Here is a 25,436-nt window from a genome sequence, read left to right on the forward strand (position 1 = left end):
AAATTTTGAAACTTTTCAAAACAATTAGGTTTTAATCTCACTTTAAAATTTTCGAAATTTAATATTATTTAAATTAAAATTTTAAATATTAAAACTCTTGATTTAATAATTATCTTGAATTAAACTATTAATTTAAATTATTAAATCATAAGGGATTATCTAAATCATGAAGGATAATTACCAATTAAACAATTAATTTATCCTAATCCTTTTAATCCCTCTAAAATTCGAAAATCATGGGATAGGATAATTCAAAATCTTTAATTACCATATATAACCATTAAAGGATAATTACAAGATATCTAAATCCCTAAAATTTAGGATCTTATCTTGGGGAGGAGGCTAATTTCAAAAATCATGGGGTTTTTTCAAACCCTAGATTTCGAAATCTTGAGGCTTAAGGAAAGGAATTGAAAACCCTTTCAAATTTTCGCAAATTAGGGTATAGAAACCCTAATCTCGAAATTTCTAGCCTCCTAGGGTTTATTGGCTATAAACCCTAGTATGTCAAGTTCATACAATTGTATAATACTAATTGAAAACAAGTTAACCTAAGGCTCTGATACCACTGATGGGTTTTATCCAAACAATCATATGTGTGCATGCAACCCTAGAGTTGGATCTATGTTATCACTATTAGTTATACAACATTATGAACACTTGAAGAACCCTAAAAGGCTTCTAGGAATTTCGAAATCCACAAGGAAAGATGAAATACATACCTCTTGTTGTTATATTGTAATAACAACTTAAATCTTGAATCTTCTTGTCTTTGAAAGCAAGTACCACAAGTGTAGTACCTCTAATGGCTCACAAACACCAAGAGCAAATGGAGAGGTAATAGAGAGAGGGAAGAGGTACAGAATTTCGTCCCTAGGACCCCTTGGGAAGGCATGGACGAATTCATGAGCCTTAGGGGTCTTTATATAGGTGTAGAGATTGGGGTTTCAGTCCTTATCCTTATATAGTTGCTTGCCCACCAAGTAACAATAAGATAAGCCTTGAATGCCCTCATATTTGGACCATTTCAATGATACATATCATTTAGATTTCGTCCACCCATATTCTAGGATAATCCTTACCCTACTTTGCAACTATCATATAATTACAATTCAGCCCCTCTAGTTTAATTAATTACACTTGATCACAAAATTAATTCTTAATTGATTATTGACCAATATTAATTAAACAAATATGATTTCTCCTTTAATATATTATTCTTATATCATATTAATAAATCATAATAACCTCTTTCTCTATTATTTCTCCAGTCAAGTTGTTTTGGTGAAGGCAACCCAAAAGGACCATGCACAATCGGGTCAAGTACTTGACAAATATGGTTACAGGCTTAGACACTAATCCAACAAGACCGCCTTATAGCTCTAACAAATACTAGGAGAACAAACCATGAAACCCCGATCATAGAAATCGATGGAACAGGAACAAGACCAGGGAGTTGTACAAACATAAACTACAATGAAAACCGAAGGGCTTGTTCGTACAAAGATTTCATGAACTATAAGCCTAAGAACTTCTACGACAATGAAGGAGTCATAGGTTTAACAAGGTGGTTCGACAAAATGGAATCAATATTCCAAATCAGTTACTATGCTGAGGATAGCAAAGTATGATTTGCTCCTTGCACTCTCCTCGACTCAGCACTGTCATGGTGGAACGAGTAGGCGAAAACAATAGGCATCATTCTTGCCAACTCCTTATCTTGGGGAGATTTGAAGGCAATGATGGTAGAGGAATAATGCCCTAGGGATGAGATCCAGAACTTAGACAATGAACCCTGGAACCTAAAAATGAAGGGTTCGGACATTAAAGCTTACACTACGAGGTTCAATGACCTTTCCCTACTTTTCCCGACACTTGTAACACCGGAGCACAAAAAGATTGAACGATATATTTGGTGGTTGGCACCTCAAATCAAGGGAATGGTCATTTCCTCAAGAGTTACAAGCTACGAAAGTGTTAAGAACCTAGCCAAACGTTGGACCAACAATGAGGTCAGTCGAGGATCCCTGGAGGCAAAAGTTGAAACTCCTAGGGTTGAACCCAACAAGCAGAAAGCGGACGGAGGAGATACACACACAGCAAAGAGAAAGAAGGTCTGTGTTGCAACAACAATAGCTCCAATACCCAGACCCCAAAAAAAACAATGCATGAAAACACCCCTTGTGTGTCACTTGCAACCGACACCACAGTAGGTAATTTCTTCGATGCACTAACTGCAAACGAAAGGGACATACCGCCCTTTTCTGTAAGATCCTAATAGGAGCAGTGGCGAATCAGAAGTTTGGCACTGGAGAAGGAGGAGGAGGAGCAAGGACATGTTATGAGTGTGGTGAAAAGGGACACTTCAAAAGAGATTACCCAAAGCTTAATGGCAAGACGGAAAATGCTCGCAGAAGAGCATTCGTGATTGGAAACAAGAACGCCATCCAAGACCCATCAGTGGTCACTGGTATGTTTCTCGTAAATAACATGTGTGCTACAATACTTTTTGACTCTGGTGCCGATAAAAGTTTTGTAACTCCAAAATTTAAACAACTCTTAAACCATGAGATTAGGGAGTTAGAGGTATCATATGAAGTAGAAGTAGCAAATGGCCAAATAGAGAGAACTACTGAAATACTGATAGATTACACACTAACTCCAAATGACCACGTATTTTAAATAAACCTAATGCCCATGCCTATTGGAGGCTTTGACATTATCGTAGGCATGGATTGGCTTTCCCCTCATCATGCTAAGATCCTATGCTACTAGAAGATTGTACGATTGACCCTACCCAATGGGGAGATCATGATGATTTACGGGGATAAATCGGGACAAAACCTAAAGTTAGTCTCTTACACAAAGGCTCAGAAATATCTACACAATAAATATTACGGTTTTTGGCTCACATAGTAGATAAAAAGAGCAAGAAAAAGGAGATAAAAGACATACCCCAAGTATGTGACTACCACGATGTGTTTCCAGAAGATCTACCCGGATTGCCGCCAAATCGACAAGTTGAGTTAAGGATTGATCTAACCGCTGGCACAGCCCCGGTAGCCAAATCACCTTACAGACTGGCTCCATCAGAGATGCAAGAGCTCTCTAGCCAACTACACGAACTTCTTGACAAAGGCTTCATAAGACCAAGATGCTCACCTTGGGGAGCACAAGTTTTATTTGTCAAGAAGAAAGATGGATCCTTCAGAATGTGTATCGATTACCAGGAATTAAACAAATTAATGATCAAGAACCGTTATCCACTTCTAAGAATCGATGGCTTGTTCGATCAATTGCAAGGCTATAGCTACTATTCCAAGATAGATCTGTGTTCAGGATATCACCAGCTTAAAGTGATGGAATCATACGTACCAAAAACCACTTTCAGAACTCGGTATGGGCACTATGTGTTTCTAGTTATGCCATTCGGTCTGACGAATGCCTTTGCAGTGTTCATGGACCTCATGAACCATGTTTGTAAACCTTATTTAGATAAGTTTGTGATTGTATTCATTGATGACATCCTGATATACTCACAAACAAAGGAAGAACATGGCCAACATCTACGATTAATATTGGAACTAATAAGAAAAGAGAAATTGTATGCAAAATTCTCCAAGTACGAATGTTGGATCAGAGAAGTACACTTCTTAGGGCATCTCGTAAGCAAAAAAGGAATACTTGTAGATCCTGCAAAAATCGAAGCAATCAGGAACTGGGAAGCACCAAGAACACCAACCGAAGTGCGCCAGTTTTTAGCCATAGCTAGCTACTATAGGAGATTTATTGAGAACTTCTCTAAGACGGCCAAACCTCTGACTGCATTGACACAGAAGGATGTTAAATTTATCTGGGAGGACAAGCAAGAGATTGCTTTCCAGAAATTAAAACAAATGTTGTGTAGCACGCCAATCTTATCACTTCCAAAAGAAACTGAAGACTTCGTCGTCTACCGTGACGCGTCTCATCAAGGATTAGGTTGCATACTAATGCAAAGACATAAAGTAATTGCTTATGCCTCCAGACGACTAAGGGTGCACGAGGCCAATTACACAACTCATGACCTCGAATTAGGAGCAGTGATTTTTGCACTCAAAATATGGAGACACTACCTGTATGGTACGAAGTGTACCATCTTTACTGACCACAAGAGTCTCCAACACATCTTCGATCAAAAGGAACTAAATATGAGACAACGAATATGGGTTGAATTACTAAATGATTACAAGTGTGAAATTTGCTACCATCCAGGAAAAAGCAAACGTTGTAGCAGATGCACTGAGTCGTAAGGAACCCGTCAAACCCAAACATGTACGAGCACTAACCATGACTATCCATTCCAACCTCAGTGCACAGATAAGAGAAGCTCAGCTTGAAGCTGTAAAGGAGGAAAACATAAAGGATGAAGCTTTGCGGGGAATGGATAAGCAATTCGATCTTAGAAACGACAGAACACCATACTTCATGAACCAAATCTAGACACCCAAATTAGGACACGTGAGGAGCCTAGTAATAGATGAAGCTCATGAGACAAAATATTGCGTTCACCTAGGCTCCGACAAGATGTATAACGACTTAAAGATGTTGTACTGGTGGCCAAACATGAAAGTCGAGATTTCCGCTTACATGAGCAAGTGTCTAACATGTTCTAAAGTTAAGGCAGAACATCAAAAGCCTTCGGGTTTACTACAACAACCAGAAATACTCAAATAGAAGTGGGAACTCATCACTATGGACTTCATTACCAAGTTACCCAGGACGCCATGTGGTTACGACACAATCCGGGTGGTAGTGGATAGGTTAACAAAGTCCGTCCACTTCTTACCAATTAAAGAGACGGACAAGATGGAAAATTTTTACTAGAACATACCTAAAGGAGATTGTGAGACTACATGGAGTCCTAATCTATATAATCTCTGGCCGAGACAGTAGATTCACCTCTCGATTTTGGAAGTCATTGCAAAAGTCCTTAGGTACCCGTCTAGATATGAGTATGGCTTATCATCCTCAGATAGATGGTCAGAGTGAATGAACCATCCAAACTCTAGAAGATATGCTCCAAGCCTGTGTGATAGAGTTTGGGAACTCATGGGATACTCACTTGCCTTTGATTGAGTTTTCCTATAACAACAACTATAACACCAGCATAAAGGCCGCACCATTTAAAGCATTATATGAAAGGAAATGTTGGTCTCCACTATGTTGGGCAGAGGTCGGAGACACCTAATTGGCCAAGGTACATTCAGGAGATATCTACGAACTGGACCCGAGATAATTCACAAGACAACTGAAAAGATAGTACAAATCAGGAACAGACTGAGGACTGCGTGTGATCGTCAAAAGAGGTATGCTGATGTAAGGCATAGACCCTTAGAATTTCATATAGGGGACAAAGTCTTGTTAAGGGTATCACCTTGGAAGGGCATGATCGGGTTCGGAAAGAGAGGAAAATTGAACCCACAATATATAGGACCATTTAAGGTCCTGGAAAGGATTGGTCCTGTTGCGTATAGACTCAAACTACCTCAACAGTTAGAACGAGTACATGATGTTTTCCATGTATCGAACTTGAGAAAGTGTCTGTCTGACGACACACTCGAAATCCCTCTTGAGGAAATCCAATTAAACACCAAACTTCATTTCATTGAAGAGCTCGTAGAGATAATGGACCGAGAAATAAAACGATTGAGGCAGAGTCGCATACCCATTATGAAGGTATGTTGGAACTCTCAAAGAGGACCAGAGTTCACTTGGGAACGAGAAGATCAGATATTGTAGGAATATCCCCAATTGTTCAAAGATGCCCTGACTGCAAGTTAAATTTCGGGACGAAATTCTTTTAATGGGGGAAGAGTGTAACAATTGGTATTTTTAGGTCGAAAAACATCGACCAAACCACCGCAATAAAACTATTATATTATGAACTGGTGAATGAACACTACAAGAAATATACCCTTTACCAGCGACACTATTACCGGCGACAAGGGGCTTTAGCGGTGACTCTAGATATTGTCGCCGCTAAAGCCCTTTGTCGCCGGTAAAGGGTTGGCACCCGGATCCACACTTTCCCCCTCTGTTACATCTGAACCGTTCGATGAGATATCTAATCCAACGGGTGGGGTGTCTTATCATATCTAACCTAATACCGGCGACATATTTGTCGCCGCTAAAGAGTTAAAAAAAAGTCGCCGCTAATAGTTAACGAAAAAACACGCGGTACCCTTCCCTCCAGTTTGTCGCCGCTATTGCTAAAAGTCGCCGGTAAAGCTCTACCTTTTGCCACTAAAGGTGTCGCCACTATTGCCTCTCGCAGATAAAAAAAAAACGCACGAGGAACCCTCATTTCTCCATTTTCTTTCTATTTGTTGCGCTTCTTTCCTTCGTCATTTCCAGCTTCTTCTGATTTTCAGCTTCTATTTGCTTGTTCCAAGCAAATTTCTTCCCACATTGTGTCCTATTAAGAATCTAGGTGTGGTTAAAGCTTTTGGGACCAATTTCTAACTCCATTTCTTCAACAATGGTAAGTTGATTTTGTAATTTCCTTTTCAATTTGTGTGTTAATTTCGATTTTTAGCTTCATCTAGTGATTGAATGGTAATAAATTGTTCATATATTTGTTTTTGGTGGTGTTGTTTTGGATTAGGTGTGGTTAAAGCTTTTGGGACCAATTTCTAACTCCATTTCCTGAAGAAAGGTAAGTTCATTTGCTAATTTCACTTTTAATTTGAATATATGTGAATTTGTTGTATATATGCCAATGTATGTGTATTTGATGTATATGTGGTATATGAGTATTTGGTAAAAATGATATGTATTTGTTATAAGTAGGATGTTATTGTGTGTATATTAATGTATGTATGTTTGTTGTAAATGTGGTATATGATTGTGAAACTTTTGTATTTGGTATAAATAGGATGTTATTATCTATATGTGAAATTATGTGTATTTGGTTTAAGTAGGATGTTATTTTGTGTATATGTGTATGTATTAGTATTTGGTGTATATGTGGTATATGTATGTAAAAGTATGTGAATTTCATCCTCTTATGTATTATGTAAAAGTATGTGGTTTTGGTATAAGTAGGATGCTATAATTGAAAAAAAATTATTGTTATAATTTGAAAAAAAAATTATAAAATTTTCTAAAAACTTATATACAAAAACTAGAAAGTTTCTAGTTTTTACCCAAGCTAACTCCAAATTAAGTAACCAATAAGTTATATAGTTAACTTATAATCTTCAAATTAATTTATAAGGTTATATTTCTATAACCAATAATAATCGGTTACCATAAAAATAGGTTAAAGGATGCTATAATTGAAAAAAAATAAAAATAAATTATTGTTATAATTGGAAAAAAAACACAAAAAAAAATTATAAAATTGTTTAAAAACTTATATATATATATATATATATATATATATATATATATATATATATATATATATATATATATATATATATATATATATATATATATATATTAATCTCGACGGTAAAAAAGAACAACACAACAACATATGTATGTAAAAGTATGTGAATTTCATGTTCTTATGTATTATGTAAACTTATGTGGTTTTCTTATAAGTAGGTTGCTATAATTGAAAAGAAAATAAAAATTAATTATTGTTATAATTGGAAAAAAGCACAAATATATATATATATATATATATATATATATATATATATATATATATATATATATATATATATATATATATATATATATATATATAATTGTTTAAAAACTTATATACAAAAACTAGAAAGTTTCTAGTTTTTACCCAAGCTAACTCCAAATTAATTAACCAACAAGTTATATAATTAACTTATAATCTTCAAATTAATTCATAAGATTATATTTCTATAACCAATAATAATCGGTTACCATAAAAATAGGTTAAAGGATGCTATAATTGAAAAAAAAAAATTATTGTTATAATTGGAAAAAAAAACACAAAAAAAATTGTAAAATTGTTTAAAAACTTATATATATTTTAATCTCGACGATAAAAAAGAGCAACACAACAACATAATGTCTATTATAAAATTGTTTAAAAAATTACAAGTAATTTTAATTAAAATTAATTAAAAAAATGCATAAATAAAAAATTTCAATTTATTTTTTTTATTTTTTTATTATTTAATTTTTGTATTATTTTAGATGTAAAAATGTGGATTGGAAAAAAAAAACAATGTTAATTTTGTATACTAAACTCTAAACCCAAAATTATGTTTCAGCAACATCATGTCTATTGATAAAAGTTGGACTACTAATCCATATCGAAACCATCCCGAGTTCCAAGCAGGACTCAAAGCTTTTATCGAGAAGTCCAAGTCACATCTTGAAAGTAATGGTAAAATCAGATGTGCGTGTGAAAAATGTGATAACCGTTACTTCAAGTACCCGACTGCAGTTGAACGCCATATATTTATAAATGGTTTTAGTAAGGTGTACAAAATTTGGATCTATCATGGTGAATCTTTTATTCCTCCAGTCGTCTTGCCAAGTAACGAAATGGCCGATTTAATTGACGATGTGATGTGGGAGTCGAGAGAAAATGATACCAACCTCGATGAAGGAACCTCGAATACAAGGGGTAGCGGTGTGGATGATGATTTTGCACAGTTGTTGGAAGAAATGGAAACTCAATTGTATACTGGTTGCATCTTCTCTTCCCTTGAGTTTCTAGCAAAGTTAATGCATATCAAGGTGAACAACAAATGGACTGATAATTCAGTTGATCAACTCCTTGAGCTCTTGCAATTAGCATTTCCCAAAGGCAACAAGGTTCCCCTTTCACATTATCTAGCCAAAAAGAAACTAAAGTCTATTGGCCTGGGGTATGAGTCGATACATGTGTGAAAAAACGATTGTTGTCTCTTTTGGAAAGAACATGATTCATTTCAAGTTTGTCCCGTTTGTAAAGAGAGCCGATGGATCGATAAAAACACCAAGGGTAAGAAAGTACTTCATAAGGTGTTACGGTACTTTCCTGTGACCCCTAGACTACGACGTTTATATTGTTCGAGGCACACTGCCTAAAATATGATTTGGCATAGTACCAGACATTCAGAAGATGGTGTGATGATTCATCCTGTTGATAGGGAACATTGGCAAGATTTTGATAAAAAATACCCCGAGTTCTCGAGTGAACCCCGTAACGTACGCCTAGGTCTTTCAGCTAACGGTGTCAATCCATTTGGAAACATGTGTAATCCACATAGCACATGGCCGGTCATACTCACCACATACAATCTGCCACCCTGGCTTTGTATGAAAGAGTCATCATTCATGTTGACTTTGTTGATTCCAGGCCCGAAAGCTCTAGGTAAGGATATGGATGTTTTCCTTAGACCGTTGGTGGAAGAACTTAAACATTTGTGGAACTCAGGCGTACGTATTAAAGATGCGGCGACAAACACATTCTTCACGATGAGAGCTATGTTGTTGTGGACAATAAACGATTGGCCAGCTCGTAGTAGTCTATCAGGTTGGAGTGGGCAAGGGTATAGAGCATGTGCTACTTTCAATGAAGACACTCCTTCGTACCGTGCAACAAACAAAGTCGTATATATCGGTCATCGTCGTTTCCTAGATGCTAATGATCCGTTAAGAAAGAGGTTGGACTTTAATGGGATGGAAGAGACAAGACCCGCTCCGAGACACTTTAGTAATGATGACATACAAGAGCAACTAGGTCATCTACTAACTCGTAAACCGGGTAAAAATCATGAGCATGGAGGCGGGGAGCCAAAGCGGCAAGATTACGAGTTGAACTGGTTGAAACGAAGCATTTTCTTTGACTCGAGTATTGGTCTTCTCTACAGTTGAAACACAACATAGATCTCATGCATGTCCAGAAAAATGTGGACGAGAGTTTGTTAGGTACTCTCCTAATGAACGATAAAAGCAAAGACACATCAAATGCACGAGAGGACTTGAGAATTCTAAACATTCGGAGAAATGAATGGTTGCAAAAAAATGGTGACAAGTTTCATAGACCCCAGGCAAGATACTCTTTCACGAAATCTAGTCAACAACTCTTTTGTCAATTTATAAAAGAGGTTAAACTGTCGGATGGGTTTGGTTCTAACATCAGTAAGAAAGTGAACGATACCAATACTAACATTATTGGGTTGAAATGGCATGACCACCACATTCTTATGCAACGTTTGATACCGATTGGAGTAAGAAGGTTGTTAGACAAAGATACTTATACACCTATTGTAGACCTTTGTGTGTTTTTCAAGCAACTTTGTTCCAGAACATTGAAGGTGGAGGATATGAGGAAAGCAAAAGTAGACATTATTGCAATCTTGTGCAAGTTAGAATTGATTTATCCTCCAACATTTTTTGACATTATGGTTCATTTACTTTTGCATTTACCTGATGAAGCAATTGCTGGAGGCCCGGTTTGTATGAGAGGGATGTTTCCCTTCAAGAGGTATATGAAAAAACTAAAAAACTATGTCAGAAACAAGGCAAAGCCAGAAGGTTCTATAGCTGAGGGCTTTATCATTTTTTTCGATCTACCTTCGAGATGTAAAGAATCGTCCGGAAAGAAATGTAGATGTTGTCATTGTAAAAACAAAGTTTTAGATGTTTGATTCTAAATGTCAACCGACCAGCACAACTCAAATCAAAACTCTTAATTTAACGAAAATGCATAACATGGAATGGTTTGTATTGAATAGCTGTGAAGAAGTCAGACAGTATATCAAGTAATTAATCTTATCTCTAACTTTCATTCTTAATTTTTTATTTATCTTTTTAAATCTATATCTTTTGGTCATCAACATAGTAAATTCAAATCTGAGCATCCCCAAAGTGATGAAAAGAGAGAATTTCGTAATTGGTTTCGTGAAAAGGTAATATAAATTAATAAACAAATTTGTTTCATTGATCTAACGAATACATAATACATATTAATTTATAATTGTTAGGTTCATCAAATGAAAATAGAAAAATCTCCAGAATTCCACAAAGAGTTGTCGGCTCTTACAATGGGCCCGCAAATGAATGCCTATTCTTACACCACATGCATAGTCAATGGTGTTAGGTTTATGGTACTTAGTCGTGACACACAACGTACAACACAAAAAACTAGGGTTTTAGCGGTGGGTGAGAAAGGCGAGAAATATTATAGCCAATTAGAAGAGATTATAGAGTTGAGGTATACACATGATTATTCAACTGTACTATTTCGTTGCAAGTGGTTTGATACTCGAACATGAGTTATTTCTAGTGGTAGTTTCACCCGTATCGACACACGACACGAAGCATACAAAGATGATCAACTCATATATGCTTCACAAGCCAAACAAGTGTTCTACATCAAAGAGCCAAACAATAACCATTGGTGTGTTGTCGAGCATGTTAATCATCGAAGTATTTGGGATCTACCATCGAATGATGACCTTGTTCAAAATGTTGACAATGTCTCACACGAAAATGTAGATGATGTCGATGTACTTCAAAATATCTCTTCATCCGATGCTCCACTTTTTATCGATTTCAGCATGTACTTTCAAAACATTCCTAGAGTCATTGTTGATGTAGAAAGTGCATCTGAAGTTCCTCCGCCAACTAGTAGAGTCAATGATGTTTCTGATTGCGAGACTGATTACGATGACACCGATTCTGATTATGATACCAAAGAAGACACTGAAGGATATGAGGAAGATTCTGATTAGAATAGTTCTTATGTAATGTGTATTTGTAATATGTGTTTGTAATATGAACTTTATTTGGATTTCTAGTTTAAATAGAAATGTTTATTCCTATCTAAATGTTTATTTCTATGTAATGTGTATCTGTAATAAAAATTGTATTTGTATATCTTATAATTTTTCAGGAAATGGTGAGAGCGTGGCTTTTGTTTATGTTTAGTATGGCTGTTGTCATGGGTCGTGGACATGGGGGAGACGGAGCTGAGGACCCACCTTTCCCAGGTGGTAGAGGTCCTGGCCAACACGAGCAGGACGGTAAGTCTTATCATGAATTTTTATTTACTGTTTTTGTTCAATTATCATAAATTAAATATCGTTTCTAATAATTTTTAATTACATTTGTAGTTGAGGAACGTGCCCGAAGGAAAGTTCGAGGAAAAGCTAAAAATATAAAGCTTGAAAAAGCAATCTTACAGAACCAGGGGAAACCAATTGACATGCAATATGATAGGGATATCACATTTAATCCCGTAGGAGAGGCGGGAGACATGTTTTCTCGAGAAGTTGGAAAAACAATGTGGCAGATGGTCCTTTTTGACAAATGGAGTTGGAAAAGATTTTCCCCTGATATAAAGGACACTGTATTACAACATTTAGCGGTAATTATTTATTTAAATATATTTTATAGGGTTAACTATCATTGTTTTTTACTTGGTTAACTTTTTTTTTTGTAAACAAAGTTTGATCTCAATCAAATGTACCAGGATGTACAAGCTAATCTATTGACAAAGAGTTTTCAAGCAGCCTTGTTAAAAGGTTATCGAGAGCGTAAAGCCGACGCAAAAGAATATTTCAAGATGGTCGGAGGGTATGAAGATATCCCGAGAGCATTGGCCAATCCTCCGGATGGTATGCTTGTTGATAACTGGGCGAAGACAGTTGAGTATTTTCAAACTGACGAACACATAATTGCTTTAGAAAGGAACAAAAAAATCCATGAAAAGCAAACAAATGTGAATCGTGGGGGTTCGAGCTCGTATAGCAGTACTTGCTATAAGAAGGTACCGTACGATACATGTAATTATTTATTTAAAATATAATCTAATTTTTAAAGTTAAACAGAACCTTAAGAGAGTGGAAACATTTCGCAAAGCTCATACCGATAAGAATGGTGTATTTGTTACTGCTGAATCGGAACAACAATATGTAAGTATTTAATTATAATTTTATCATATATTTAAATGTTTATTTATACTTAATTGTTACTCACTTTTGGGAGTTACAGAATCAGTTAGTTGAAGAGTTGTTAGAACAAACTCAAGGTGAAAGTGAGTTAACACCCGCTTAAGAAAGAGCTACGTTCGAGAAAGTATTAGGAGAGCGACCTGGCCACATTAGAGGCATTGGCTGCAAACCTTCTGGTCTCCCGACGATTCCACAGCCTTCGCAACCATCACAACCATCACAGGTAAAATAGCAATCTACTTTAGCATCGTAAAATGCATGTTGATTTGGTAGTTTTGGTTTTGTGGTGATTATTTGCTAAAAAGTTTGGTAATTTGGTTTTTGTCCCAAGTGCAGGAAATAGCAATGCACTTTGGTTTTCTATCTTAGTTTAAAAATAGCAATCTACTTTAGCATCGTAAAATGCATGTTGAATTGGTAGTTTTGGTTTTGTGGTGATTATTTTTGGTAATTGAGTTTTTGTCCCAAGTGCAAGAAATAGCCTTGTACTTTGGTTTTCTATCTTTGTTTAAAAATAGCAATCTACTTTAGCATCGTAAAATGCATGTTGATTTGGTAGTTTTGGTTTTGTGGTGATTATTTGCTAAAAAGTTTGGTAATTTGGTTTTTGTCCCAAGTGCAGGAAATAGCAATGTACTTTGGTTTTCTATCTTAGTTTGAAAATAGCAATCTACTTTAGCATCGTAAAATGCATGTTGAATTGGTAGTTTTGGTTTTGTGGTGATTATTTGCTAAAAAGTTTAGTAATTGAGTTTTTGTCCCAAGTGCAAGAAATAACATTGTACTTTGGTTTTCTATCTTTGTTTAAAAATAGCAATCTACTTTAGCATCGTAAAATGCATATTGATTTGGTAGTTTTGGTTTTGTGGTGATTATTTGCTAAAAAGTTTGGTAATTTGGTTTTTGTCCCAAGTGCAAGAAATAACAATGTACTTTGGTTTTCTATCTTAGTTTAAAAATAGCAATGTATTTGATAGTTTTTGTTTGTTTGACGATCTAACTTATAAGTTTATATATATTGTTATTAATTATGTAGTTGGAAAATCTTCATGCAATGCTCGCCGACCCGGCATGTAGGGATGAGCTTTATTCGTTTTTTTAATCCCAAAATAATCAAGGAAACGATGGGAACGACGATGATGGTATGTAAGGATGGGTTTTATTTGCATATGTTGTCACGTTTTGCTACTTGGTAGATTGTAAAAATTTTGTTGTTTTGCTACTCGGATATTATGACTTTTGATATTTAATTGTATTTGGATGTTTGTTTGTAATTTGCATTAACACTATTATGTTTGATATTTAATAGGATGTTTGTTTTGTAATTAGCGTCGACACTATTGGTTTTGATATTTAATCGAATATTGTTATTACCGGCGACACTTTTACCGGCGACATTATCACCGGCAACCAAAATCATTAATTAAAAAAAATAAAAAATTGAAAAAAAAATTACCGATGACAGAAGTTATTACCGGCGACAGAAGTCATTACCAATGACTAGCTTATTAGCGACGACAATACTCATTAGCGGCGACTTTAATCATTAGCGGTGACAAACTGATCAATAGCGACGAAGCAGTAGCGACGACTCATACCGGCGACACGTCGCCGCTATTAGTATTACCGGCGACTTTTGGGACTTTTACTGGCGACTTTTGTCGCCGGTAATGGCCTTTTTCCTTGTAGTGATGGTCCATAACTTCATATCAGTATTATATACCGTTGATTAGAACGAAAAAAGCAATTAAACCGATAACTAATGACTCAAAATAGGTTGAGATTTTTAGAAGACGGAGGTAGCATTTTGAGTTTTGTTAAATTTATGTTTCTTACGACAAAAAGAGGATGATGGTTAGTTATTTTAATATTATTTACAATTTTGTTGTTTTTTGGTCTAAGTTGTTATATCATTTGATCAACATATTTTCATCATGTTCTTAAGGTATTATGGTCGGTTGTTTTGAGCAAACAAGTGATTTTAAGGGATTTGAAATATCGTAATCCTTTGGAATGTAAGTTCGAAGACTTAAACAAAAGTGTACTATTTTTTTTTTTTAAATTTTACATAATCCCCATTCAACACATTTCAATTGTCTCGGACACAAAATCTGATTTTTGGCCCAAGAAGGCAGAATTTAAAAGGATAATGCAGAGTTGAAAGTACAATTCCTTAATTAGAAAACAAAAAATGAAAATCAAAGTGTTGTAATAGAAAAGAAAGGAAAGTAGAATGTTATAATAAACAAATAAATACAAGAATGTTGATATTTCTTACATTTATCCCTGCTACAAAATTATATGATGAGACATTTACCTTCTTCCAGCATTCAGCTTTACTCTTATCACCAATCAAGATGATGCCACTTGACTAGATATGGGAACACTTTTAGCCTGCCATAAAAATGAACCATATGTAAAAAAAAAAAAAAAAAAAAAAAAAAACATATATGTGTTTTTATTCACAAAGCAAATCGATTAAGTTTTGGTTTGATTTCCTGCAAGTTGTCATAATAAGTCCTAGAGGTATTAACATCACCTGAAAATAGATGCCCGTGTGTGTCATACTCACTTTTTTGGTTGCTAGAGATGGAATTGCCACCTGTACAAAAGTCAGACTAGGACTCAGACTGATGTCAATAGGACTAAAGTTGTAAATTTATTGTTCCACCCAAAAAGTGGAACAAGGTGGGACCACAAATTATGTCAACGGGACAAAAAATGCAGCCTTTTTTCCCACCCAAAAAAAAAAAGTGGAAAAATGACAACAAGACAAAAGCCGTCATTTTTTGTCTCATGCAAAAAAGTGGAATAGGGAATGGTGTCAATGTCCCACCCAAAAAGTGGTCAATGCGACGATAAATACAATTTATTGTCCTATCGATGAAAGGTAGGAAAAAGATTGTGAAAAAGACGTGAATACCCTCATAATTGAAAATAGCCTTAGAAAGCTTGTCCATTCGCTGGTAAGAAAATTGCTCTGTAAAAAAGGTTATTCTTCTAGCAACCCCTTAGCTGGCTCACACCAGCCTGCGCTCAGATCAATCATTTGAGATGTAAATCAGATACATAAGACCCCAATCCACATTGGAACCCATTTGTAATCATTTCTTTAAAGATCAAACCATTTTTTTCTATTCAATTATTCGGCTTCACACCTTCCCCCCTACATTTCCTTTGTAATTCCTCCACCAACAAATCATTCCCTTCAATCTTAGCAGCACGCATAAGAATCTTATAAGTTCTTGAATCCGATGACAATCCATAACTTTCTAAATTACAAAAAACCCAATAAGCAGCTTCAAGTTCCCGATTCTTGCAAAGACCAATCATAAGACTATTAATTGTCACCATTGAGGGTCGAAGACCTTGAGAAATCATACATTCAAATGCATCTAAACAATCATTAAGCTTTCCAACATTGCAATAATATTGCATTAAACAAGTAAACCCCACAACATTTAACTTAAAACCTTCATCTTTCATTAAATCAATCACCTTTTGAACCATTTTTGAATCACCCTTTTTACATGCAGCCGATAAAATCGTGTTGAAAGACACCAAATCGGGTTTCTTGATGCTTTGAAAATACTTTAGAGCTTCATCCATGGATTTCCCTTTACAAAAACCTTTTAGAATTGTGTTGAATGATATGTTATTTGGCTCGATGTCATTCTTTATCATACATTCAATCACATAAGACAACTCTTTGGATTTAAAACCAGAAAAGAGAGAATAGTACACGTTATAAACCGCAATATCCATATCACTTCCACCATAGAAAATATCATGCAAAAGAGTACGCGCAATTCCTAAATTACCCTTTTTGAGTAGTCCCGATAAAGCAGTAGCTGTATAGCGATCTGGTGAAAGTTCCTTTTGGTAGATAGTTTGAAAAAGGTCAAAAACTTCATGAACCATATTTTGGTTTGAAAGAGCACGAAGAATTATGTTATATGTAACAATATCAGGATCCAATCCTCTTTTTTCCATTCGACCTAACAAACTTAATGCCTCTTGTATCCTTCCATTGTCACATAGACACTTGATGAATGTGGTGTAAGTTCTCACATTAGGGTAGAAACGACTATTTGTTGTCATTTTGTTCAAACAATTTGAAGCCTCCTTAAATAACCTTTTTTTACAAAACCCGTAAAAAAGAGCTGTATATGAACAGACATTATGTACAAAACCCTTTTTCTCTAAAGAACAAAAGATTGCTAAAGCTATACTAATCTGATCAGATTTACATAAAGACCATATTATTGGGTTGTATATATATGGGCTTGGAAAATAACCTTTGTCTAATAGTTTACAGAGCACTAAGCAAGCCTTTTCTGTCATCCCATGTTTGCTTAGGCGATTAATTAACAAAATCACTTGTGGTTCAGTTGGAATGTAATTCAACCCCATCATCAATTCAAGAACAGTAATTGCATCTTCTAATTCCATGGAATCTGAACATTTCTTGAGCAAAGTTGATAAAGAAGTAAATGAAGGAGTAAAGGCATGATTACACATTTCAATAATGACCCAAAGAGCAACTTTTGATTCCCCGATAAGATTTAATCCCTTCAAGAAAGTATTGAAAGTGGATGCATTTGGGGATAATCCAAGTGTTTTCATTTCCGAATACAGGGCAGAAAGATCATGTAAACACAAATTTTCCGATTTCAAACAGCAATTGATCAACGAATTGTAATCGTATATTGTTGGCTTACCAGGAGCAGCGGTTCTCATAAGACGGAATGCCTGTAGTGCTTTAGTAATACCACTTGACTTTGCTAAATTCTGCATATTGCTCCTCAATTCAGCATAATCTGCGAAATTGTGATGGTTTTCTTCTGACATGTCTAGTGATTGTACAGAAGAAGATGAAGAACGAGACATGAATGTACATAAAAAGTGATTTCTTCTGATGCTTCTCTTTGGGCGAAGTATACTCAATAAAACTGAGAAAAAAATCATTTTTGGAGAACCAAAAGCGAGAAATCACTTGATTGCAACAGGCGTTTCACTGACAAGGAACTCATGCTTAGTATTATACTTCGATATGGGTATGAATGTGTATGCAGTAAGACCACGAGAACCAGAAGGAAAACCGATTTTTGAGGAAGAAACAGAAAGTTGTAAAGGGGGTTCGTTGAATTGATATGTGAGCATAAACCCTAACCAGAGAATTTTCTTGAGATAAACCTAATTAGCATAAACCCTCTTTTCTTGCTCGAAAAGGCAGGAAACTGAAGTAGCGGCTGACCTCTTGCTTAGCCACGGGTTGATGCAAGCTTCGTTCTTTAAATTTACAAAAGGGTGTATTTTGTTTATATAGAATTAATTATTTTATTTAACTTATTTACGTTTGCATTAAAATTACAGGTACTTGATTGTTTACTTTTTTACTGTATGTTTATCGATTTATTATGTTTATTGCATTTTTTAAGTAATGCTCTACATAATTAAACTTATTCCTTTGTGGAACGTGTTCATAACTAAAATTTTAAATAATTTTCAGTCAATTATAAATTTAAGTACATTATCATATATAAATTGCAATATATACATGTTATTTATTTATATATAATTATTTTGATGAATACATGTTATTTATGCATCGATGTAAATACCTGAAATTTTTAATTATATATAATTTTATGAATGAATATTAATGATATTCAATAAGGATAAAGAGATATAAAATGAGAAACTATTGTCATTAGTATTTTAAAGAATTTTGACCTAGTTATCTTATGCAAGTAAAGCTCCCAAAATAATAATAATAATAATAATAATAATAATAATAATAACACATTAGTCCTAGAGAAAGGATGGTGGTAGATACGAGCAATACATTTGCAAATAAAGGTGTCAAGATTAGCATTGAATAGTATACTAAAATCTTGTAAAGGGAATTCTTCAAAAGAAATGTTTGTCCTTTAAGAACATATTACATATTATAGATAACTAACAGCGAGAAACAAATGGAACGACATAGATTGAAAAAAGCAATCAGACTACCACTCTATTCTTGAGTTTATTAAGTAAGGTAGGGAAGATGAAATGAAGGGAAGGGAATGGAAAGAAAAAAAAAAAAGGGATGGAAGTAAATGTAATAATTAGGGTTTCAACTATAATATGAATGGAAATGTAATTTGAGAACACACAAAGTTCTATTGGGGATGTTTGTATTTGTATTATTAAACGAGAAAAATGTAAGCATGACTCTGAAAGATATCAATTGGTATAAGCCAAGCTATTTGTTAATAGTTTTTAGAGTAAATTATACCAATCCGTCCATGTGGTTTTGGATAACCCATCACTTAATTGATTAATGTGAACAGATTTGGTCTAACGGTATCAAATGTTTGAAAATATATCTCTTCCCTACAGAGTTGAGAGTTTAAACACCGCAATGGATATGACCTTTCAAAGAATATTAAAAAAATGACCAATTTGAATATATGTTCCTTATAGGATTTCTTGTCTAACATTAGAGGTGGCAATCGTGTCGTGTCGTGTCGGGTTCGTGTCGAGTCGAAACACTAAACGAGTTGAAAGTGTTTGACTCTAACCAGACCCATTTAATTAACATGTCGTGTCGTGTCAACCCGTTTATTTTCGTGTCGAGTTCATGTCGGGTTTTGGGTTAAGGCTATACCTTGAAATATATCGTGTCATGCGAGGTTAAAAGATTGAGCATGTTGAAAGAGTAGGAGTTGGGTAGGCGGAGAGGAAAAACTAATAGTTTGGAGGCAGAATGGATGAAGTCATAGCAAGTTCATATGACAAAATTAAAAGAGTGGCAGTTGGGGAGGCTGATGAAAAGGTCACGAGGATGTGAGAGTGGTGAAAGAGACTTAGTAGTTTGGGAGAGAATGGAAAAACTAAAATTAAGTCTTAATCTAGATGGTTAATTCATTTCAACATTACAAAACGACTCAATTCAAAGGTTTTCTTTTACTTATGGTTTTGGTTTTGTATTTTTCTAGTTTATTTAAATAATTCAAAAAATTTGCATATAAATAAACAGGTCATTTTCGAGTCATATTCGAGTTAAAATTCTCAAACCTAACCTTACCCGTTTAATTTTCGTGTCGTGTCGTGTCAACCCGTTTATTTAAACGGGTTAAAATATCTTACCCAAACCCGTTTATTTCGTGTCGTGTCAATTTTTGTCACCTGTATCTAACATCATTGTTCACAAACATAAGAAATTATGAGAGCAATGTTGCTCTTAATTGGTAAGACATTTCTTGTAACCCCCAAAATTCTGGCTTGTTTTATTATATGAAATTGTGTTTTACTATTTTTAACACTAAAAAGCGCATAAAATGATGTATTTATTGGAAAATATTTGATGCAAGAACTATATAAAATGGAGGATTTATTAAATTTATTAAAGATGGTCATATACAAATTGTCTTAGTTCTAAAACAAAAGGTTTTAAAAATACAATGGCTAAATAAATATAGTTTGGACACCTTTACTTTATCATTTTGTAACTTGGGCCACCAAACTAGTTGTGTATCATACAAAATGGCCCTCAAAACAAAACATGGAAAAGTAAAAACAAAAAAAAACCACGTTCACACACTTGAGCAATATTCCCAATTCAATAACCAAACACACATTTTTTTTTTCAATCACACATACTTGTAAGTTCTATGTGCCAAAACCAACTAAACGGGTATATCAAAAACCCGCTTCCATCTGAATTTTATCATTTTTACCAAAAACAATCAAAACATCTCTATATGCCTCCTTTTACTTGTACAACACAGTTCTTACTTTTTCCAAAAATTTCCATGAAAAAATATACACAGAAAAATCAGTTGATGCAACTTTCTTCATTTTTACTTACCAACTGCCACCTTCTTCATTTTTTGAGATCCACCTCCACCTCCACCCTCACTAGAAGATGATCCAGCTTCTGACACATCACCAATGTCTAATGAATCCGGAAGATTCTCAGAGAAATCATCACTCTGCATCTGCAAAATGGTAGAATTACTTACATGTTTGGATGACAAGGACATTTACGTCTTTTACACACACACACACACAAGAGAGAGAGAGAGAGAGAGAGAGAGAGATCCATGTCATACTTTCTTACTTAATGGACTTAATTAGGAGGACATTGCTTAATCTAGAAGGAAGCTATATATGAGTGTTTTGTTTTTTTACTTTCCTCATTAAATCCTACCTTTTTTTTATACAAATTGGAGTTATTTTCTCAAATTCATTTCTTTCTATTACAACATTGTATTTTGAAAAAGAAAAAAGAGTTAATCTCAAAAAAGACCTTATATTTTGTGTTTTTCCAGATTAAACCTCAAATTTATTTTTTTGCCTGAAAAAGACCTTGTATTTTTCATTTTTTCCGATCTGGCCCTTTACTTATTTTTTTCCAAAAGAATTGTAAAATGTGAGGGGTTTTTCGAGAAAAACTAAAAAAGTCGAGGGTTTATGTGGAAGCATTTAGAAGGTTGAGGGTTTTTTTAGGAAAAAAAAAAACAAAGTTGAGGGCTTTTTCTGAAAAAATGAAAAAATACAAGGTAAAAAGTAAATTTGAGGTTTAATCTGGAAAAAGCACAAAATATAAGATCTTTTTTGAGATTAGCCCAAGAAAAAAATACCCTAAATTATAATATTGTACTTTCAGTTTTCTTATTAGGGCATTGTGCTTTGAAAAATCTACCCAACTATAACAATGTACTTCTAATTATTTTTCTTATTAATTGTTTTATATTTAATTTATTTATATAACATTGTTGTAATTAGGTAGATTTTTCAATGTATAATGCTGCAATAATAAACAAATCAATGAAAGTAGGTGTTGCATTTATCCCTAACAAAGAACATGTATATTGAACATACATACAATGTGCATAGACATGTTGACAAGAGTACAAAGGAATGGAATAAACAACGGAATGGAATGGATCATTCCATTCCATTGTCATGTTTGGTTGGCTTGAAGGAAGCAATTGAGTCATTCAAACATGTTGTTTGTTTTGTATAAATAGATAAATAAATAAAATTAAATTCATGAATGAAGAATAATATGTTATTTTGTAAAAATAAAATGTAATTAAATAAGGTATATCATTAAATAAATTGCATATTAGCATATTTCATTTAAAATATTTACAATATGAATTTCAAATAGTTAAAAAAGAATTATTTATCATCTACAAAACTCAAATACTATAAAATCTTAAAATAGAATTATAATTAAAAAAAAAACAAAAAAAAAAACAAATTTTAGTTATTTTGAAAACTAATAGAAATGGTTGACGTTTTAATTTTTTTTAAAAGATCAACATTATTGAAAACTATATGGATACAAGTAATTTATTAATAGAATATATATATTATTCCTCAATTCCTTGAAGGAATGAATAAAAAAGAGAAGGAATTGCACTACATAAGGAATACTCCATTACATTCCTTTGTGGCAAAATGATTCTCCATTCCATTCCCTCATTGATTACTACATACCAAACACCTACCTAATAGTTTGTTTTGTATGATGGAATGGAATCACAAACAAATGGAATGAAAATCAAACCAAGAAAAGGAAGGAATCAAATATTACAATGCTCAATTCCATTCCAACTATGATTCTTGTATACAAAGCACTAAATAAAACATACCTCAAGTTGATTCAGCATATCAACTGTGGCTTCCATGTCACCTCTGTTTGCCATATAGACACTTGAAAGAGACTCATCAGAGACACCAGGAAACGTCATCTGAAGATACGCCAAATTCATGTCATGATCAATATCCATGGCCTGTTTTCCTGCCAGCTCAGCACTATGTGATGATGAACCATAAGACTCAAAACCAGAATGATTCTTGAGTTTCAAGCTATCTGGACTCTCAACAGAAGCACCATGGTTTTGTGTAGTGTTTGCAGGGGAAACATATGTTGATTCATAGCCTTTGGTTTCATGAGTTGTTGTGGGCCCTCTTCTAGAGAGTGGAATGTAAGAAGTAGCATATGGATTCAATGAAGATGATCTTGCCTTCATTGTTCTTGGTTCATCAATTGACTAAGAGGAGAGAAGATTTCATGAGGACAAATTTGTCATTGTTATCAATTGATATATATATATATATATATATATATATATATATATATATATATATATATATATATAACTATACAAACACAAGCTTTGTAAACAAGCTAACTGCAAGAAATAGCATCCTACGTCATTTCCTTTTGCTGCAGCATTATGCTTTCAAAAAAAAAATCTTATTAAGGCTTATTTACTTTGAAAATCTACCTAAATATAGCATTTTTCTTGTTAGGAGAATATACTTCAAAAGATCTTATCCAGTTATAGCAGTAGAAATTGCTTTGTATTTGATTGACATTGCTATAATTGGTTAAATTTTTCAAGGTACAATGTTGTATTAGAGTATTTAACCCTAAAATTAACAAAAACAATCATACTGTATGTTAGTTTATAGCATGGAATAATAACTGATTTGAATAACAGTCAAGGCCTTAAAATCAGCCTCTAACTCCTACTCCAAAAGATAAATTAATAATAACTCAAGCTACAAAAAACATTCCTTCAATCTTAAAAAGCACTAGGGTGGCTTAGTTTCTATGAGATTCACCTAGAAAAGTAACAGTCACCACTATGCAATGGCTGTATTCATCAATTGGCAAGTAACACTTGACGGACATGCAGAGATTACAAAAAGATTATGGTATTACTTCCTTGTTGATAGTTCATATCATGCATAAAAACTTCAAGAATTCAGAAAATACAAACTAAGAAAGTAACAGCTTATATGATAAGATTATTAAGAACTAAATTTCATATCCACAAGAAAACACACATATCTGCTTCAACTAGATCTTGTTATTCTGTGGAGTATTATAATATTTTACCTGATGAAATCTCAAATAGAAGTGAAAAGGAAGCATGTGCATATTCTAGAAACAACAGGTTGCAATTATCTGAAGCGTATCTATAGCGACACGACAAATAAACTTCCAAACTTTGATTTGATTAATTTTTTGTCACTTACAAAGATTACAGAGCATCGAATATAACTAATTGTCAACCCAAGTACACGATCCGAATACAAATATAAACAAAAAATTCCGACACAAACATTCAAGAGAATTCAAATACAAACATCAACGAGAGCAATTACAATAACATTATACCTAAAATATGAATAATTAAGCAACTAGGAAAGAAAACCTGAACGCACAGACAAGAACCAAAAGATTGAAAATCAAGATCAAGCGCAAAGAAACAAGATCAAAGATGTAGCGGATAAATTGACGATAAATGAGATCATATTAACAAAAATATCTTTTACCTGAAGATTGTTAATGGATGATGGAGTGATGAAAAGCAACCAGCCGATGCAAATACAGGAAACCCTAAATTTTTGCTTGCGTTGAAGAAGATCGTCTCTCTCCCTCTTTCGAAATGTAATTGGGAGAATACAAAAAGGGATCTCAGGCTAAACGAGAAGTGAGGGTGACGTGGCTCGGTTTTTGTCTGACCCCTTGTTGTCTGGAAATAGCAAATGTGGAGTACAAAATTAGTAGCATAGCGTACAAGTCATTGCAACAATGTAGCACTAACTATTGCGTGTGTATTTTTATGAAATGATTTTGGTCAATTTCACGGATATGGTGTCCACGGGTGGAGATGAACACCCTTGTCCACATTATTAAAAGAAGTAGAGTAAATTACACTTTTGATCCATGTGGTTGGCACACATCTACATGTTTAGCGTTAATGTTAAAAAAATTAATAAAGATGATCTTTGTTGTTATTAAAATCTAGGGAAAATGACACATAATACCTATAAACTTTCTAGAGTTTACCCTTTTAGTCACTAAACTTTTTTAGGGCTTTATGAGGGAACGAATTGTGTTGCAACCTATCAATTTAGTCCCTTTAACTTATTATACCCGGTTACCATGTCACACCGTCCCATTTTGACACATCATCGATGACATGACGAAATTGTATTTAAGTCTTGGACCCAAAAGACGTCGTTTTGGAATGTGAAACGTACAGACCACGTTTACACTGTTCACCGCCTCCGTATAAAAATTTGAAGCTTGTGCCCTAAAATGGCACAATTCATAACCTGGTTACCCCGACTGCACCCTAAACTTCGATACCAATCGTAGAAACGATGCCTTCACGATCATCTCAAGATCACAGTTGGTCACCCCAACTACAATCGGCACATGGCTGAAAATGCCTCAAATGAAGACCTGGCGATCAATCTGTTGCAGACACGGTTGGAGGTGTCGCTTGTGAGGGAAGAGATTGCAAACGACCTTCGTGAGCTACGCCGCAGCCTCACTAGAGAGATGGACGCCCTAAATCATGAAGTCGATGATGTTAGGGCAGGTCAACTCGATCTATCTAACATGGTTGCTGATTTGAAGAGTCATTTCAGTTCATTGCAAGCGTCGTATGTCAACATTGTTCTGGGAAAAAAGAAGTCGAAGGAAGTGAAATA

The 25,436-nt window shown here is 34.3% G+C and overlaps 2 protein-coding genes across 2 annotated transcripts; both read right to left on the reverse strand.

Moving 5' to 3' along the window:
• Positions 1-15,074: 15,074 nt before the first annotated feature.
• On the reverse strand, positions 15,075-18,201 carry LOC111902431 (pentatricopeptide repeat-containing protein At5g16640, mitochondrial). The gene is made up of 3 exons (XM_052769517.1): positions 15,844-18,201; positions 15,460-15,522; positions 15,075-15,314 (listed from the first exon to the last, which is right to left on the reverse strand). Exon 1 carries the CDS (start codon positions 17,886-17,888, stop codon positions 16,059-16,061), a length of 1,830 nt encoding a protein of 609 aa, XP_052625477.1. The 5' UTR covers positions 17,889-18,201; the 3' UTR covers positions 15,075-15,314; positions 15,460-15,522; positions 15,844-16,058.
• Positions 18,202-20,511: 2,310 nt separating this feature from the next.
• LOC111902432 (polyadenylate-binding protein-interacting protein 5) lies at positions 20,512-24,454 on the reverse strand. Its single transcript, XM_023898259.2, has 3 exons — positions 24,270-24,454; positions 22,574-22,975; positions 20,512-20,908 (listed from the first exon to the last, which is right to left on the reverse strand). Exons 2-3 carry the CDS (start codon positions 22,952-22,954, stop codon positions 20,771-20,773), a joined length of 519 nt encoding a protein of 172 aa, XP_023754027.1. The 5' UTR covers positions 22,955-22,975; positions 24,270-24,454; the 3' UTR covers positions 20,512-20,770.
• Positions 24,455-25,436: the final 982 nt, after the last annotated feature.

This window comes from Lactuca sativa, chromosome 3 (assembly GCF_002870075.4).
Source record: "Lactuca sativa cultivar Salinas chromosome 3, Lsat_Salinas_v11, whole genome shotgun sequence".
In the NCBI taxonomy this organism is placed as follows: domain Eukaryota; kingdom Viridiplantae; phylum Streptophyta; class Magnoliopsida; order Asterales; family Asteraceae; genus Lactuca; species Lactuca sativa.